At 40.2% G+C, this 20,081-nt stretch overlaps 1 protein-coding gene across 2 annotated transcripts in view; it reads right to left on the bottom strand.

Annotated features, from left to right (window-relative positions):
* The window catches only part of DSCAM (DS cell adhesion molecule), a 762,026-nt gene that overhangs the window by 280,542 nt on the left and 461,403 nt on the right, over window positions 1-20,081 (bottom strand). For both annotated transcript variants that reach the window (XM_078452754.2, XM_078452755.2), the window contains exons 5-8: window positions 19,090-19,368; window positions 15,394-15,669; window positions 6,847-7,143; window positions 5,749-6,024 (exon numbers count right to left, since the gene is read on the bottom strand). In XM_078452754.2, coding sequence (XP_078308880.2) covers window positions 5,749-6,024; window positions 6,847-7,143; window positions 15,394-15,669; window positions 19,090-19,368 — 1,128 coding nt within the window. The remainder of the gene's footprint in view (window positions 1-5,748; window positions 6,025-6,846; window positions 7,144-15,393; window positions 15,670-19,089; window positions 19,369-20,081) is intronic.

Here is a 20,081-nt window from a genome sequence, read left to right as displayed (position 1 = left end):
CCAGCCTGCAATTTCCTCCTTTGGTGTCTACAGTTTGATCTGTCAACACAGAAGAGATGAAATTAAATAAAAGTAAAGGGGATGTGCTAGAGTACTGATAGCCGACAACTGTATTTAGTTCACAAGATGCTCCTCTTAAAACATGCTTTGAAGCAACGACTAACCAAAAGTCTATACTCTCTCCTCTGCCAAGACATCTGCGTGAAAAGCTATATACATCCAATGAACACCAACTCAACACCTCTTTGAGCAAGTTCAGTAGTCCAGGCTTCTTGGCAAACCCACTGTTAAGGTTTTTCCCCTCAAATGTTTGTTAGTGTGTGATAGTCTCATATGGTGGGCTCCATGGAGGTGTAACCTGCCGTCCAGAAGGCTACCATCAGAGACTGCCGGGGACGTCTCCTGCTTTGTCCATTCGTCTATTGTAGGTTTCATCAAGACCTGCTTGGTTTCAACGTCATCCCGCATCTAGAGGGTTTTCTGCTCTCTTCGTCCCCTTGTCCGTCTGACTTCCTGCGGCACCTGACGTCTTCCTTCCGCCTGGCCCCTTCCCCCATGCTTTCTATCAATGGTCTTTACTTGGCGTTTGCTGCCTAACATCATTCTTCTGGCCCTGGGGCTGGTTTCCTTTAGGGAGAATTCTTAGCTATTGGACAGAACTTATTTTCTGAGGTGTTGACCTGCTTGGGGGTCTTTGTTTACCGAGCACATTTTACTAAGTAAAGTGAATACACATTCAGAAGTCATGATCAGCTCCGTTCGTGTTTTAATTCACTATCTTGAGACAGCTTGCAATGTCTGTTGCTTTCATGTCCCTCTTTCTTTAGATAAGTGCAACCTTCTCCCTGGTGTGGAGGTATGGGGGTAAGTGGGCAGCCTGTCCAGGCACCCCATAGGTCTGCTCACAGTGACTGGTCCAGGAATGGGTGGTGGCCTGTTCCCGGGAGGGAGCCAGAATCCCTCCCTACAAGTTTCCTATGTGGAACCACTGGGGAAAGGGCATGTGAGCCCAGGGACGCTCAGGGCCAGTTTTCTTGCCGAATGGAAGGGCTGCTGAGAGGGAACGAAGCCGATGTGTAGAGGGAAACACCAAAGAATCAGAAGCTTCAGATGGTAATTAAAGGTCTAGACCAGGCCTCCCCCAAGGCCTACGTTCTCTCTGCCCCTCCCAAAGTTTAGTTCAATACAACCTTGACCTCCACCCCTACCTCCCCCATACACTGTAGTAGTTGCTATCAAACCAGTCTGATTTGACCTCCTGCGCTTTGCAATCGATAGGATCATGGTTGATACACTGATCTGTCCTCATCGAGGAAATTTAAAGATACAGATTTAAATTTCAAACAGTTCTTGTACGAATTTCCATCAGACTTTAGCTTCAGATATCTGGTGCACAGGTTTTACTGTGAGTCTAAGGGATTGATAAATCTGTCTATATGAGTGAAAAGCTGCAGTGAGGTACACAGTCTCCTGATGGTCACATGTAGGCCTGTGTCTTACGCATTATTTATTCACCGATGTCTCCAAATCTGCTTAAGATTCCGCTGTCCTAAATTCCACTCTTATCTATCCAACTGTCTATTTAGTGGATCCACTTAATGTTTCAAGCTCAGTACATCCAAAAGTAGACTCCTGATTTCTTCCCTTAAGTTGCTTCACTGCATCTTCTCTTGGCTCAACTGACAGAAGCACTAGTCTTGCCATCGCTCAGGCCCAGATTTTATCCTCTTACACCTACATCCGGTCCATCAGGGAATCTCATGGAGGAGACCTTCAAAATATATCCAGAATCTGTCTTCTCCTCACCCCCTCTCTGTCCCTTCTGGGCTTCAGCCTTTTCTCAGCAATAGGAGTCAGGCATACCCTTTTACAACCCAGGCCAGGTGACATCTCTGTTTAATCTGACATCTCTGATCACCCCTCCATCTCACTCAAAGGAAAAACTCAAACCCTCCGAGCCCAGCCCTGGTCCTCCATGAGAGGACCCTGCTAATTCTGACCATACCTCTACCCCGTGTCCACTTTGTTCCTGCCATATTGCCTCTCTACTAGTTCTCTAGGTTGCCAGGCCCACCCCTGACTATTTGTGTTCCCTCTGCCTAGAATGCTCTTTGCCCCGGGTATATGTTTGGCTATCTTGCCCACCTCCGTGTCCTTGATCAGATGTCAGTTTCTCAGAGAAGCCTTCCCCAACCTCCCTGTAGCAGTGCAGATCCCAAATCCCTTCAACTTCCCCACCCACGGACAGCTATTTCTCACCAGGCAACTATAACGAAATATTGCACAAAATAATATGTTCCTTCTTTCATTTGACAATCCTTGCCAAGAACCTGAAAATGATTATTCTACATAATATATCCTTAGAAGAGAAGAAATTCTTGAAACCAAAACTATCTGATTTGTTTTCTAAAATGATCGATACTTTGGTTATTAAGAGCCAATAAATTCTCCTTTTGGGTATAAGCCAGTTTGAGTCAGTTTCTGTCACATAAAATTAAAAGGATAAAGATTAATACATTGATTTCTGCTGGTCGAGAACATTTTAAGAATATAAGTGAATAATTCAAATGGTCTTTGTTTGAATTTATGTCTCCTAAAAACCTGACATTAAAATATCTGTATCCATTTATCTAACGGTCACACTGGCAATTTTTCCTGAAATAAATCATCTTACAAGTAGATAAAGGCCAATGCATAGAGAAGGGCATTTGACACATCATTCAAAATGGTTAAATATTAGAAATAAATGAAATATTTATTTAAGAGTCTCTTATGGTTTGCTTCCTTCTCTAGGTTCTCTATCTTATTTTTCCTTTCCTTCCTTCCCTATGATCATGTGTTGTGTTTCCTAAATTCCAAATATGAATGAAATAATATGATATTTGTCTTTTCCGGCCTGACCTATTTCCCTCGGCCTAATACACCCTAGTTCTATCCACATTGTTGCAAATAGCAATATTTCATTATTTTTGACTGCTGATGCACTGGGTGTTATGTGTAAGTGATAAACACTGGGTACCACTCCTGAAACCAACACTACACTATATGTTAACTAACTTGAATTTAAATAAATAAATTAAAAAAGAAGCTTATATTCTGGTGGCAGCTAATTTAGAAAGAAAGAAAGAAAGAAAGAAAGAAAGAAAGAAAGAAAAGAAAGAAAGAAATATTTAGCACCAAGATATTTTCCAAATGTAATCTGAAGACCTCTGGGGATCCCTGAGAACATTTTAGGGAGATGGCAAAAAGATAATCATTTTCACTGTAACACTAAGATATTATTCACCTTTCTCAATGGGGTGACATTTGCATAGATACACAAAAGTAACGGTGGGTAAGACTGCTGGGGCCTTCGCACAAATCATGGCACTGACACCAAAATGTACTAGCTGTCATTGTGTTGTTTACCACCACACAGTCCCAATTTTTGTCAAAAGCAGTTTCTAAGGATACTTTATGGAGCCATAAAAATAATAAGCCCATGACATTTCCAGAGTTCTATGCTCTGTGTAACAAAATGGGGAAAATGCACAAAGCACTTGATCTGTCTGCTGAGCAGGAAGGTTGTCTTGAAGCAAAGTACTTGTGCACTTGTCTGAGTTACAAGCTCAACTAGCCACTCTTTTCATGGAATTCCATTGTTTCCACAGAAAATGGCTGCCTAAAAGCTATAGCTATTCAGCCTTGGGTAACTAGCAGACATTTTCCTAGAAAAAAAAAGAAATAAGCCTGTCACTCCTATGATCACAACTGACTGTATTTGCTGCAAACAATGAAATTGAAACTCTCAAGCAAAAGAATAGACTTTTGTAAGACTTGTATCTGTCACTATGAACTCGACAGCTTCCCAATACTGAAAAACTTTTCTGATGAAACCATGGTGATATTCTGACATTATTATAAATTGTGTCAATGTTTCAAAGATCTACCTAACTCAGCAAACCAATAATTTCCAAATGATCAACTTACTATGTTACAAAACAATGTGTGGGTAAGACATTCATTCAGATAGAAAATGAATTTTAAGACAGCAAAGCACCAAACATTCATTGATCTAGCTTCTAATTCTCCAATGCAGCTAATATTTAAGATACTGACATGTTTTAATTCTCTACATTGTATTATACTTTCTGGTTTATTTGCTTGTTTTGTTTGTTTACTGTTTGTCTCTCGTGATTGGAAGGAGAGTTCGACAGGGGAAGAAACTTGTCTACCTTCTTCATCACTGTTTCCCTCAATGCCTGGAGTAGAGCCCAGCATCAAGCAGATGTTTCAGGAATGGCAGTTGAAGAAATAAATTCAACTACAAAATGAAGTTTTATGCAGCTATCACAGTCTGGTTTACCAAGAAATTCTAATGATCTGAGAAAAGTCTTAAGATATGTGGCTATTTTTAAAAGACTGAAATTATTAATGTGAAATTATACCTCATATATGCTACATATTATATAACATATATGATATATTACACAGATTATATGTGTGCATGCACATCTGTGTGTGTGTGTGCATGTGTGTGTGTGCATGTGTGTGTGTGCATGTGTGTGTGTGTGTGTGTGTGTGTGTGTGTGTGTGTGTGTGTGTATGTGTATTTATAGGTGTCCTGGAAAGGTAAACTAACAAGGTTTATAGGGGAAAAAGGTTGGGGAAGGCCATGGAAAACTTTGTTCATCCCCCAAAGTTCATCCTGGTGAACTGAGATGTAAAGAATCATTTAAAAATCAAGGAATTTTTCTGTGGAGCTCTTTAATCATATAATTCCTATGTTGTTGTTTTGACCTGATCATCTATTCAACATGAGAAGTCTGAAGTCTTGATCTGTTACAGAAAACCTCTTCTGGTAGGATTCCGCAAGAACGTGCTTTCAGGATTTTTTAGGAAAACAAAGATTCAGATGGTTCTCAACTTAGGATGGTTCAACTTATGATTTTTCCACTTCACGATGGTGTAGAAGACGAGTGCATCCAGTAGAAACTGTACTTTGAATTTTGAACCTACTTCCCCCCCCACCACCCAGAGCTGGTGCTATGCAGTAGATACCCTCACGTTGATGCTAGATGACTCCCAGTCAGCCAGCAGTCACAGGGGTAAACAACCCAAACGGACAACCATACTTCACCCACACAACCTTTCTGTTCTTCCCTTTCTGTACCGTATTCAATACATTACAGGATATAGCCAACATTTTATTATAAAGTCAGATTTGCATTGCATGATTTTTGCCCAACTGCAGACGAATGTTACTGTTCTGAGCATGTTTCAGGTAGGCTAGGCTAAGCTACGAGGTTTGGTAGTGAGATATATTGAATACATTTTTGGCTTACTACATTTTCAACTTACAATGAGTTTATTGGGCCGTAACCCCATCGTAAGTGGAGGAAGATCTATATGTGTTTTAAAATGATCTGTCGGACAACTAGGTAACGAAGCCAATGATCCCTCTCTCTCTCTCTCTCTCTCTCTCTCTCTCTCTCTTCTTGTGGTAATACTGACAACACATGTTCTCTGGAAAACCAAACCAAAAATTCCACATGAAAAGAAAATCGTATCAACCACAGCTCTTGATGCAGGAGTGGATGCATCGAGGAGTCAAGAGATCAGAACATGTGAGGTACTCTATCCTTCCTGTTTTTGTAACTGTCCTACCGTAAACATGCAGCTTCTAAGATCCCTCCTGCTCTTCATCGTCCCTCTGGTGAAAGAGCTGAGTAAGGGCAAGACGTGTGGGGACAGGGAGAACAGCCTTACCTTTGACCGTCACGTGGACACTCTGGCTGGTGGAGAGCTGCGGTTGAACCAGCACGTTGCACGTGTACTCTCCCTCATCTACTTCCTTTTGCACATCTGAGAGTTTTAGAGTGCCGTTGTTCTCAAACGCCACTTGGCGGTGGTTGAAAGGAAGCAGATTAGAGTTCTTGTACCATTTGATGGAGTAATACGGATAGCCAATCACACGGCAGTGGATGTACGTGTCCCGTCCTGCGATGGCTGTGATATTTTTCATTGGCCGAATGCTTGCAGGCCCTAGAGAGACACAAAGGAACTCTTGAAAATAATTTAAGGGTACATCTCATGTGTGGAAACGGGTACACTTTTCCTTGAGTAAAAGAAAAACAATGTAGATTATTTCCATGTGAAAAATATCTTTTTCAACTTTTCTATTACACGATCTTCTCTGCATTTGGATTCTTCTACTGAGCAGTCCTTTTTCCTTTTCATTTCATTACTTTCAAATGGATCGAAGGAGTGTTAAATACTCTAAGTATCAACTACTTCTATGAAAATGTCTTGAATTACAAGAGAAGAGGCAATTTCTTCAACAAAAAGTAATTAGTCTGCCCTGAACAATCATGCTGTTTTTTGTGAAAACACCGGGAGCAATTCAATTTTCAAACTCTCTCCATGACGTAGGTTTATCAAGACGGAGGTTATGCCATGGTGCACTATGAATGTAAGTTAAAATACCAGGTACATGGAGCTTTACCATGAATGTGGAAGAACAGAAGAGGAGGAGGAAGGAAAAGAGCGTGCAGAGCATAAACCGGGAAAGAAAAGATCAAGTGGACAAATCGAAGAGTAACAAAGAGAACAAGCTGACTGAAAAGAACAAAATGCCACTTCCCACATGAACCCAATCTGGGCCATTCTGGAGCTGAAATGAGAGGGTAGGAAATGGGAAGCAACGGTGAATCTGTTTTCGGCATTCCGAGACTCAGCTCAGGGCATGCAGAAACCTTCTTCTCCACTACAGTGAGTTAGATGTGGTTTTTTTTGTTTTTTGGGTTTTTTGTTGTTGTTTTTTTTTTTTGTTTTTTGTTTTTTTTGAGGAGCTGATTTGACAAGCACCTCTTACGTTTATTCGAGCCTGGTACAGGACGACTCCCGCCGAATTGTTGGCAGTGCAGCGGTAGACTCCCCCATCCCGGACCTGAGAGCTGGAGATGTTCAGGTAGCTGACCACGTTTCCCTCCGATGTGATCATCTGGCTGATGCGGTGACTGCCACCCTTGAGGATCGGGTCGTCGTCCAGGGTCCACGTGATGGTGGGCAACGGAGTTCCCTTGACGTTGCACATGAGGGAGACTGGTTCTGCTGGACTCACCACTTTTTCACTAAAGGCAGAAATAATTTTGGGAGTTCCGTCTGCAGGAAGACAAAGGATGGAAGGAAGTGGCACATACAAATAATTAAACGACCTCCAAGTACATTTGTGTAATGGTTAGGAGACAGACATGCTGGTTATTGAACACTACAGGCAAGTCTGGTTTTATGGCTAGAGCTAAATTCCAAGCAGAGCAAGATTTCATTTTCAAAATAGGCCAACAGTGTTAGCAACCTTTAATAAATTACTTCTATATATTTCCTGATTGTCCTAAGAAGAACAATCATGAAACGCAGATGCTCAAGTTACACAACGTCAGCTCCCAAGAAGTCTACAATCTAGAACTGTTAGGTCCCTATTACATGTTATAAACACAGAGGAAACCCACCCCTGGTCACTTTAGCCTTCCACTTCTGAGATAATTAGGGCTTATGCCCCAGGGACTTGTTCAGAGGAGTAAAGACTGATCATCCTTTATAGTTTTAATGATAAGTGGGAAGTCCATGTAAATGTCATGGAAACTCTGAGAGTGGGATCAAAGCCAAATAAACTTTGAGTCTTCCAGTGTGTAATAAATATCTCTGTAAGTGTCTTAAGTTGGTGGCTGTACAAATTTATCATCCATCATGGGACAGTTTTGAGAACAAAACAGATACCAGAAGTAATTATGCCAGGGAGGCAGGCACAGCCTCAGACTGTCCCAGGCAAAGTAAGATCTAGGTCTTAGGGAGTTTTCCACAGGAATTTCCAGTATTTTCAACAAAGACAAAATTTTCATACTCCATTGTCTTTCCATCATATATATGAACCATTTCCCTCATACTGTATGGTAGCAATCATAAATGCATGCATATATATGCATACATATTAACATATATGTGTATATATATATATATATATATATATATATATATATATATATATATATTTACACACACACACACACACACACACACACACATTCACTGCGGACAAATTGGAAAGCAAACAAATGGAGGAAACACACCTGAAGCTAGCTCACAATTCCATCACAGAAAGATAACTGTTAACACTTACAAGTACCCCTGAAGAGTTTCTCTTTCCGCCCTCCCCCCTCCCCGCCCCACCCATTCCTCCTCCCTGGAAACCTGGAAGCCTATTTCTGTGGCCAGAGGGACCAGCCATGTAGGGTTCTCCTGATGGGGGTGCTTTGCTGAGCCCTCTACCGTCTTTCCTCTTGCAAATTCCTGGATGTCAATTTCATTCCAACTCCTGGGTGACTGGAGAAGGCCCTTGAGTATGTTTTTTCCCCACGTGCAACCACAGTGGAGTATTGCAGTGTTCTTGAATTGCAAGCATCTTGCTTTAGTATCAAAGATGAAAAAAAGGGCTTCATAATATTAAAGTAAAGAACCTGGGTTTTTACCCTTAGAACACCACACACTCTGCTTCAGCACGCTCTGCCTTTATTTACGGAGAAGTGAGACGTCACCATGATTGTTAGTCTTTGTACGTAATCGGCTGTCGATGCTGAGGAATGTTATTTTATTTAATCTTACAATTCAACTTTTTTTTTTTTGGATGTGCAGAGCTGTATATTTCTTTGCACTGATTTTTACACTATGCACTGAAAACGTGTCTTTTTTAAAAATCTGTGTTGTGACTGTTTTCTTCAGTTACACCTTTTTTTGTAGATATAGTTTACATACAGTGACACATACAGATCTTAAGCGTACAAGCAGAATATTTTGTTAAATATGTACACTGTGTAACCACCCAAATGACTGCAACATAGAGCATTTCAGGACCCCACAACTTGCCCAGGGTTCCTTTCGACCAATCCCCTCTCACCAGAGGGAATCACTGTCCTGATTTCTTTCAATGTGACTTTGTTTGCCTCTTCTTGAACTTCAAATCCATATACTCCTAGAGTGTGGGTTCTCTACCCTGCAAACATTCTACTATTACCATAGGACAGGCAGCGAAATTAAGAAGTGAAACTTTGGAAGTGTTCCATCACCGAACACGCAGTCCTATGGAAAGTCCGTCTGCTGACCAACAATGTCCCTCCCAGCTCTCTCTCCCAGCCCAACCAGTAGCACACATCCCATTTATCTGTCATGCTTCCTTAGCATGCATCCTTCAATCTGGATCATTCTTTGGTCTCTTCTGCATTTTTTGGCTTTAACATTTTGAAGAATTACTCCATAGCCAGTTGGTCACACTTTTTTCTGTTTTGTTTTTTCTGTTTTGTCATGATTAGATGCAGGTTGTGCATTTTTGGCAAGGGTATCATGGAAATAATGTTGTCTTTATGTGCTTAGTGGCCATTTGTGCATCTCCTTTTGTGAAATATCTACTCAAATCTTTTGTCCGTTGTTATGTTAGACTACGTTTTATTGATTTGTAGGAGTTCTTTATGTATGTTGAAAACAAATATCTATCACGTATCTTATAATGGTCAAATATACTTGTCAGATATATTAGTTACATAAAATGTGTGCCAGACATTATACATATATATATATATATATATATATATATATATATATATACACACACACATATATATAAGAGATGTGTGTTTTTGCATATGTAAAATGTTTTCTTTCAGTTTGTAGTTGCCTTTTATTTTCTTAATGGTGTATTTGACTTTTACTGCTTTCTTTATCCTAAGAAAGCTTTGCCTACCATTCAGACGATGAATAATTCTTCTATGTTTCCTTTTAGAGACTTCATAGTTTGGGATTTTATATCCCAGTCTATATTTTAGAGCAAATTAAATCTGTGTAAGGTATAAGGTGTGAGATAGGGATTGATATTCATTTTTTGTTGTTGTTGTTATTACATTCATTGTGTAGTACTGTTTGTCAAAAAGACTTTCCTTTACCTTTGGAATATTGTGGACTCTCTTGCAAATTAATTTATCATATATGTGTGTGGGCATATTCTAGACCATCTAGTATGTTCTGTTGAGTTATGTATCTGTATCGTTTAATGTAGCTAGTATGAGTCCTCCGACTTTATTCTTTTTTAAAGATTGCACAATTCTCAGTCCTTTAACTTTCTCATGCATGTGTTTTAAATCAACTTAGACTATAGGACTTCCATTTTTCTTTATTTTTCAAATGCTTATTTATTTATTTTGAGAGAGGAAGAAAGCAAGAGACAGAGGGGGGGGGGCAGACAGAGAGGGAGAGAGAGAATCCCAAGCAGGCTTCATGCTCAGTGCAGAGCTCAACATGGGGCTCGAGCTCACGACTGCCAGATCATGCCTTGAGCCGATATAAAGAGTTGTACACTTAACCAACTGAGCCACCTAGGTGTCCCCAGACTTTCACTTTTCTACGCTGTTGGGATTTTTATTAGGATTACTTGATTATCTTACAGAGGACTGCTACCTTAAAAATATTTAGCTTTTTAGTCCTCAAATATGGTATACTTTCCAGTTTTTTAGGTCATCACGATTCTATATTAGCAATGTATAGTTGTATAGTTTCACATGTTGAAATCTTTCACATCTGTTGTTAATTTTATTCCCAAGTATCTTTTGTGTTATCCTAATATAAATGGAAATTTTAAAATATTATTTTCCAATTGTTGGTTTCTACTATATAAACACAAAAAAAATTGTGTTTTTGTATCTTGAGTTTCTAAACTTATCTGGGAATTGTTTTATAGATTACTTGGAATTTTCTATGTAAACAACAAGGTCTGTGATTAAAGACAGTTGAGACTTTTCCTTTCCAAATTTTATGCATTTTACTTATTATTCATGCCTACCTAGGACTTCTGGAACAGTGTTGAATAGAAGAGGTATTTGTGAACATCCTCAGTCCCAATGTTAAAGGAAAAATATTTAGTCCTCAGCCATTAAGTATGAATAAATAAATCATTTAAGTAAATAAATTCATAAATGCCATTAGGTCAAAGAAGTTCCTTACATTTCTAGTTTCCTGAGAATTTTTTATTCTGAATGGATGTTGAATCCTGTCAAATGGTGTTTTCTGAATATACTGAAGTCATCAATTGGTTTTTCTCCTATATTCTATTAATATGATGCCTTATACATACATAAATTTTGATTTTATGTTTTGCCAATCGTACGTTTATGGGATAAATTTGAACTCAGTTTTATATTGATATAGATACAGATATACATATTTGTGTGTGTATATATACATGTATATACACACACACTACATATGTATATATACACACACATATTTATGTAGAGATATATACACATAAATATTCATATGTCTAATATATGTGTGTGTGCATCTATATAATTTTGATTTCATGGACTAAAAGTGAAAATTACGTTACTTCATGTGAAATGTAAAAACCCTAGCACAAATAATTTCATTTATATTCTGTGCTTTGTGTTATTACATCTATTTATACCTAAACTCTATAAAACAGTGTTATAATTTTATAATTTGTCAATTATTATTTAAAGACATTAAAAGAGAAAAAAAATTCTGAATGCTTACTAACATATTTCCTGCCTTTTCTAATGGGCTTTATGCCTATAGATCTGAATTTCCATTTTAGGTCATTTCCTTTTTGCCTTCAGTGACTTCATGTGTCAAAACTTCTGCTATCACATTCTTCCAGCCTTGGTTTATTGAAAATATCTACTTTCCCTGTTTTTTAAAGACTATTCTTCACAGATATAGGAACCTAGGTCAACAGGGATTTTTTTTTTTTTTATCCTTGTCAACATTTCAAAGATGTTGTTCCACTGTCTTCTGTCCTCCAAAATATCTGATGAGAAGTCATCCATCATTTGTACTGATATCTCCCTTTACTTAAGATTTCTCCTCTCTCAGGGGCGCCTGGGTGGCTCAGTCAGTTGAGCGTCCGACTTCAGCTCAGGTCATGATCTCTCAGTCTGTGAGTTCAAGCCCCACGTCGGGTTCTGTGCAGACAGCTCAGAGCCTGGAGCCTGCTTCAAATTCTGTGTCTCCCTCTCTCTCTCTGCCCCTCCCCTGTTCATGCTCTGTCTCTCTCTCTCAAAAATGAATAGATGTTTAAAAAAATTAAAAAAAGAAAAGAGTTCTCCTCTCTCAGATTTATAAGATTTTTTTATTTATCTTTGGTTTTCAGCAACAGGACTCTTTATATATAATGTGTCTGCATGTGATTATATTTATACTTGAGATTTACTGATTTTTGGCTCTGTAACTTTAATACCAAAATTGGGAAAACTGTCACCATTATTTCTTCAAATATTTTTTTCTGCCCCAGTCTCAATCTTCTGTTTTTCCGGACTTCTAATTATATGGAGATCAGACCATCTAATGAATGTCCCATGTCATTGAGACGCTGCTCACTTCCTTTGCAGATTTCTTTCTCTGTGCTTCAAACAGGATAATGTATTCTAATTTATCTTCAAATTCACTGATCCTTTCTTCCTTCTCCAATCTTCCATTAAAGCCAATACACTGAATTTTTATATTTCTACTGGTTCCTTTTTATAGTTTTCATTTTCTCTTCTGGTCTTTCCCAGATAATTATTCATTACGCCCGTATTTTCCTTATTGAACATATTTTATTTATTTGTTTGTTTATTTAAGATGTTTACTTATTTTGAGAGAGAGAGAGGAGACAGATGAGTGGGGGAGTGGGGGAGAGGGGCAGAGGGAAAGACAGAATCCCAAGCAGGCTCCATGCTGTTAGCACAGAGCTGAACACAGGACTCAGTCCCAGGAACAGTGAGATCGTGGCCTGAGCTGAAATCAAGAGTTGGACGCTTAACCGACTGAGCCACCCAGGTGACCCTAACGTATTGACCATATTTTAAATAGAAGTTTTTAAGTCTTTGTCTAACATTCATCTGGGTTCTCTCAAGGTCTATTTCTACTACCTACTTTCTCTTTTTTGTATGTCTAGTTATTTTTCTTTTTAATTTTTACTGGGATTATCTTCCACATTTTCCAGTCCGGGTGTCAAGTAAGTTTTTCAGGGAAGTTTATCTTTAGATTTTAGGACTCCCCACTGTTCGGAATGTAAGGAATTCCCTCCTTACTGGAATTTCAACTTATCTTCCTCAACTGCAGGTGATTTGACGTTGCAGACTTTTGTCCCTCTGTATGTCAATCCCATAGAACTATGGCTTTCTGCTTTTCTTCTAGTATTCGAGGTTTCCCCTCTTACCTCACAAAGCCTAGGGACTGTCCTCAGGGGAAAAGTGGTATCAGTGCACATATCACCTAACCCTTTCCTCTTCTTTCATGGGTCAAATCCTTTCCACCCGCTCTTGCGTGTTTCTCCAGTGTCCACGTACAGTTTTGCTTTTCCCCAAGTTCATAATTTTTATCTACTTCCAGGTTAATCTGATACATGCTATTCTATCGTTTTCTGAAGTAGAACCTGTTCTTATTCTTTTTTATTATTCCGTTCTCCAGTTACTCTGGTTTGATCTTGAATCTCTAATTGTCAGATTTCAGTTTCTTCAGACTTCCAGTTTCTTTTAAAACTCCCAGTATCTTTGGTCTCCTAGAAAATACTCCCAGATTCTGCGTTTATATCAATGGTCATTCTCAGCTCACAGTATTGTGAGTTTTTATAATTGACATTAACCTAAAGCTACTTCAATGGGAATAATAGGAGGTTATAGCCAAGGATACTAGTTAGAGTCCATTTTAAGGCAGCTACTAGATATGTATTTATAACTACACTTCTGCTCTCTTTTGCTACATTCATACTGTCATCTCTCAGAAGAGAAAAAATAAAGTGAAGCTTCTTGTCCTGAATGGAAACTGACACGCGACAAATAAATCCATGAGAATGCTCGCTATGCTCCTCTGCCCCGCCTTTTTTTTTTTTTTTTTTATTCAAGTGACAGGCTTTTTTGGAGATGAAAGCAGACATTATTTTCCCAGTGAGACCTGAGTGTCTTTGAAATCTTTCTTGCTGTCACTCTCTGATAACCTGAAATCTTCCGACATCATTATGGATTATCAATATGCTCTTTAGGTTTTCTTAGTCACACGAGATAGTTGCCAAGGTAACTAGGCCTAGACAGGTACTCTGTCCCTCTTCTACAAAGAATCTAAAAATAGTGGCTATGTAAGGACTATAGTGCATCAGCAGCACCAAACTGGCTCTGTACAAATTGATTACTTTCTGTACTTAATTATTACGGGGAACACGGTGTCAGGCATTTAATAGGAGTCCCAAGCCTTCTGGCAATTTCGCCTCTGCTTTAAAAAAAAAAACTGTTTGCAAGAAAATGTCGAATCAAAATAAGAATCTCATTGCTAAGCCCGCTTCTTAAAAATAAGCTAAGGTTAAAAAAACAATAACAGAAATATCCCCTAAGAGCATCAAGGCATATTTTAAACTAATGTTCATACGTAAATATTTTTTCTCTTTAGACTATAGGAAAGTCACGTCATTATTTTAATCAATTGACATCAAATGAATTTTAAATTATATGTAAAGACAGAATTTCCAATAAGACACACACACATACACAGACAAAAGCCTGTTCAATTATCCGGTGACAAATGTATGTCTCACTTGAATGTTACCTGGATAGCTTTTTTTCCCTGGCTGATTGATAACCTTGAAGATGTAAGCAGGACAGTAAGAAAAGAAAACAACACACCTGAAACCTACTATAATCACCCGAGGTCATTCCTCACAAATTCTGTTCACCTAAATTGGTGAATATCTGGACCCGATCAGTGACAACTGTGCCAACCAGACGCCATTTTTTTTCTTTCCACCAAGTACTATACTGAAATTTTGCCCTACGCTTTGCCCGTAAAATTGTACTTCTCAGCTGGGGGCTGTTATTTCCTTATCTCTCCCCACCCCCAACCCTGGGATATTTGGCAATGTCTGGAGGTGTTTTCGGTTGTCACAACTTGGATGCTGCTAGCATCTAGCGGGCAGAGGCCAGAGATGCTGGTAACCACCCTATAGCATCAAATGGCTCTTCCAACAAAGCATCATCGAGAAACTCCAGTCTGGGCTAACACGCCGTCAACCAAACTATATGTTCCACGTTTCTGAGGTCTGTAACTTGACAAGTAACTAAACACATGAGTGGGCGACATTTATGTTACTTAACTTTATGTGAAGTTACTTTTATTATAGTACTTCTACCATTTATAACTTTCACCAACACTTGGTCTCTTATTAGCCCGGCGTATCCTGAGAAACCAGGGCCGAGTTATTAGCTAGCCAGACAGACAGAAATCCTAACACTGGGAGTTATCAGCACTGCTTCATCATTCTTCTGAGTGCTCTGCGTTTGGGTTCTTTTGCAGCTGAACCCTATAACAAGGCCCACTGACCTTCAAGGACCACCTGCACATAGTCTTGAGCGGACAGCTTATCCTTGCGCACAAAGCACTGGTATGCGCCCCCGTCACTTTTGACCATGTGATCCATTATAAGGTTTTCGTGGTTGATCCCTGTGATCCTCACATTTTTTCCAGGGTTGAGGATTTCACCGTTTCGGTACCAGGAGAGTTCCTGGTCCTCACTGCCTGTCACGCTGCAGGACAAGGAAACCTGGCTACCCACGCTGCTTTTAACTTTCCTGGGGCTGATGGTAGCTTTCAGTGGCTCTGGAAATTTTGGTGAGAGAAAAAAAAGAAGGTAAGAACATCACATACATAGACATCATTTCAACAACATCCTGAGCTTCTGACAAGGCAAAGGCATCGTTGTAAGCAATGCTACACAGTTCTTATGTTCTGGATTATTCCATAGTGCGCCATTTTGTTCAGGAGCGCCCTCTTTACTCTTTGGGTTTTTTTTCTGGTCTTTTTCCTCTGTGTGGCAAACAGACCAACATTTGGTCAAACTGCTTTCTCACTGGGTAAGTGTGGGGATTCACCCACTGACAATAAGAAATGCCAAGTTCTGGCCACCAATAAGGACACAGGTATTGGAACATTTAAATCCTATTTGCCTTGTCCCACGGTAGCACTGACGGGTTTCTCTGGACGATTCTCACACAGTCACAACACCTGCTCATACCCCCCTTTGTGGCTCACCCAGGGCCCATAACACACAGCTGTAAGAAAATAGGTTGATATTAGACTTTGTGACCAATGAAACAAAAACCCAATCTTACATAGCAAGTTCATTTACTGAACATCTAATAGAAGCCAAAAGTAGGGTTAATGCTACAGGTAAGACAGAGATGAATTATATTCATGGTGCACCTGGCATGTGCCATAAAATTATTACACTTCTTTTGTACATTATATAAGTCAGTCTTCCCACAGTCCTGCATGTTTTGTCTTATCATATCCATTTTACAGAAGAAGAAGTGGTTGTTCAGAGAGATTAATTAACTGAACCAAATCCACTCAAGCGGTAAATAGCTAAAACCATTTTTTACCCCAATTATTCCTGACATCTCCTGTCACCACACCACGAAGTCTCTGGTTCCAAGAAGTTCGGTCTTTTGGCAGATGAGACAAATACAAGAGTTAATATAGTAGCCAAGAAGTGATATAGGGTCCATCAGAGACATATACTATGTGGAAGGGGATCAGTAGAAAGATCAGGAAATTCCTTAGATATCAACGATGAATAGAGCTGAGGCCAGCTGGAAAGAAAGGGCATTTTGTGAATTAGGGCATGAAGCATAGCCGTTGTCACAAGGAGAGCGTGCCTGTTCACTTTGACACGACACAGAATCTCTGTAGGAAAATTATGGGAGAAAAATTCCAAAGGCAATCTGGAACAAGATTTCAAAAGGCTTCACGATCTTGGAATTAAGTCAGAGGGGACGAAAGGAAGCATTCGAGAATTTTTTGCAAGTGAGTTTAGAGTCAAACACATTTTTAGGAGAACTGATTGATCATACTGTATTGCACAAACTGGAGTGGGGAAATTGGTCAGTAAGGGAGCACTCCAAATGTCTAGTTGAGGTGCCGTTAAGTCTCAATCTAGGACAGGAGGGGCGTGGGGAGGGTGGCTAAGAAGCACCATGAGCTACAATCTATAGGACTTGGCAGGACTTGGACTCAGAAAGGAAAGGCTTAAGGAGGATCCAGGATTGAAAGCCTGCGTTTAGGGGGCTCGGGAGTGGGGAAGGCATCTCAAATAAGAAGAGCCATTGACCACGCAGAGATGGTGGAGAGTTTGTTTTGCGATGCTGCTGTGTTGAAATGCCAGTGGCACATCTGATGTAAAATTGGGAGACATGCTGTCTAACACTCAGGAAGGAAGCCAGGCGAAGGCTGCAGATCCAGGCTTGTTCTCAGAGGGGAGGAATCCAGAGCCCTATGAATAAAGAGAGCACCAGAGGAGAAGAGACGGGAGAAGAGAGGGCTTTGGATTTAGAACCCAAGAGAATGCTTTCTGTCTAGAGAAGAAAGACAGAAGTCATGAAGTCAGAGGGAGTTGGGGAACATTTGAGGGGCACTTCAGGACTTGTCCAGATGTGGCAAGAGTACAAGGGTGACAACAAAGTACGGTCAGAATTAACACTTTTCGGCAAATAACTTCTAAAGTGTAGATTTTGATAAATGAGAAAGCAATAAACGCTGAGAGCTCAGCCTGAGATGGTTGGGACAGGGGGTGTCATTGGGGAGGGCACTGCACTGGGGTTAGAAAGACAGAAAGTTTAGACCTTCAAGTATTTGAAAACCCTCTTCCATGTGGAGGGAGGAGTGTGACCTGTGGTCAGGATAGGGATGGCTTTATACATGGAATAGGAAGAAATTAAATGTAACGGGAGTTGGTCAGTTTTCTTTCAAGCAAAAGTATGGGCAATATCACCAGACAGGCTTACTTACAATGATTTTGACAATACTCTAAAATATAAACTTATTCAGCAGGAAATGGGGAGCCATGAAAGGTGTTTTAACACAGAGGAGGTTTTGAACCTGTGGGGACACTTCTTCCTTGCCTTCCAGTACTGCATCATTGCATCTGGAAGTTTCTTCAGCTTCAGAAATAGAGCTGTGCGGAACTTATCTTCCATTTCTTCTGAAGCCCAGCCTAAACACGTTTTCATGATATTCTCAGGACTCACCCTGGGCAGCTGGTTCCAAGCAGTCACTGGGATATTTAACATATTCTGTTGGGGTGGTATTGTGCTAGAACAGACCACACCCAGAGTGACCCTGGAACAGGCAGTTGCACTAATAGGCATGGGGTTGGAAAAATCCAGGTCAAGAGAATGCCTCCCTTTCAATGCCAACTCTTATGACTTAGCTTGATCAGTCAGTTCATCAGATAAAAAAATATTTTATCGTATGTAATATATAAAATCATACACTATGAAAAGAATGTTCTAGTGGCATCTCAGGGCCACTTGCTTTGACCAACGCCCTGCCGCTCAATTGTGGTCATGTGACTCGCATTCATTTGGTTTCTGCGTGAGTAAAATGGAGGGTGTTTGCCTAGATTAGAGTGCTCCTCACTGTGGTCACACCCCTCCTTCCTCTGGGGTCTGCCTTCAGCATCCTTCTCAGGACAGTCACTACAAACCAATCAGAGATGAAATACACCCACCATATTTGAATTAAATGATATGTAATAATGAGTCTAAGTCCAATATTTTGATAATTTAGAGCTCCATATTTCTGTGGATAATAGCCCCATTCAGGAACATAAAGTAGCATCTGAAAGCCAGCCAAGGACACCCACTGTGATCGGACTACCATCCCTTGCAGGGACATCACAAGCCCGCCCCTCTTCCTCCGTCAGTGTTCAGACAGGCTGGCCATTGTTAATTCAACAACTAGGTAATGGGATCTCAGGTACATAGTCTGTGGCCTGATGGAAAGCTTGGAGGTTCAGATAAACCTGAATTCCAATCCTAAATCCAAACACCCCAGCTGTGTAATCTTGAGCAATCTGTCTGAGCATTCATTTCCTCATCTGCAAAATGGGGTAATATTGGTCTCAGCAGGACTGTTGTCAGGATTAATGGAAGGCTATAGCAAGAGCCTGGAAGTCATCTTGTATCAAGAGCTCCATCAATGGCAGCCAACATCACTGTTCCAAGCTACCCTCCAACTTACGTTTCACGTACAGGCGGCCTATCACCTTAGCAGTTCCGTATCTGTTGGAAACTTCACACACATAGCTGCCTGAGTCTGAAGGACGAGTGTTCTCAATGAGCAGCCCTGTCACGGTCTTCTGAAACCTTCCAGAAAGTTCCAGGGGCATGTTGTCCTTCAGCCAGCGATAATCTGGCTCAGGATGCCCAAGCGCTTTGCAAGGCAACTCCACACGCTGCCCTGCCATGGCTTTGCGATGATCAAACCCATCCAGTATGGATGGGGCTGAGTTCGCTGGGTCTGAGGAAGAAAGAAAAACTCTTATGAGACACGGTGAATGAGTTGAAGTGGCCATTTAGAATCAGAGGACCTCACGTATAAGTTAAATTCTATACGTCATACTAACTATTGACGACAGACCTTCAAGTTTCTATTAAAGAACAGAAAGAAAAGCCCTATTCATATACATTTCTTCTGCTCAAAATCTGCAAAAGGTGGCAGCAGAAAAGGTTCTACTTTTCATTTCCCACTAAATAATGAGGAACTTTAGAATCAGCAAGCTTCTACCGGAATTGTTGGCCCAGGCCAGAAATTGGATTGTTCTATAACCAGACGATGTCAGACTTCTCCTTTCCAAAGAACAACAGTAGCAGAAATAGTTGTTTAACATTATGACAGTGTCTAATTCACCCGTTCTCCCAAATGATGTTTAGCTGGTTTTATAAACTCTTGAGCCCAATGAGGAAAGGGACCAAATACTCTCAAGAAGTGGGTCAGTGGAAACCACCCAGCTCAATGTCTAAGCTTGCTTTGAGGAATTGATATTCTCAAGGAATATTATTAAGAATGTAAAAATAGAGATCCCCTTTTGGGTGCCCAAAATAAAAGTCTCCTTGCTCTTTTATTCTTCCTGTTCTGAACTTGCACTGGACCACACACATGGGTGGTCACACTGGTCTCCGTAAGGATAAAGAACAGATATGGGCTCCTGGTTCCTGAAATTTTCTTATCTT

The sequence above is a fragment of the Panthera onca genome, chromosome C2 (assembly GCF_046562875.1).
Source record: "Panthera onca isolate mPanOnc1 chromosome C2, mPanOnc1 haplotype 2, whole genome shotgun sequence".
NCBI lineage: Eukaryota > Metazoa > Chordata > Mammalia > Carnivora > Felidae > Panthera > Panthera onca.
The sequence above is the reverse complement of the archived record's forward strand: the minus strand, read 5'-3'. Positions and strand labels throughout refer to the sequence as shown.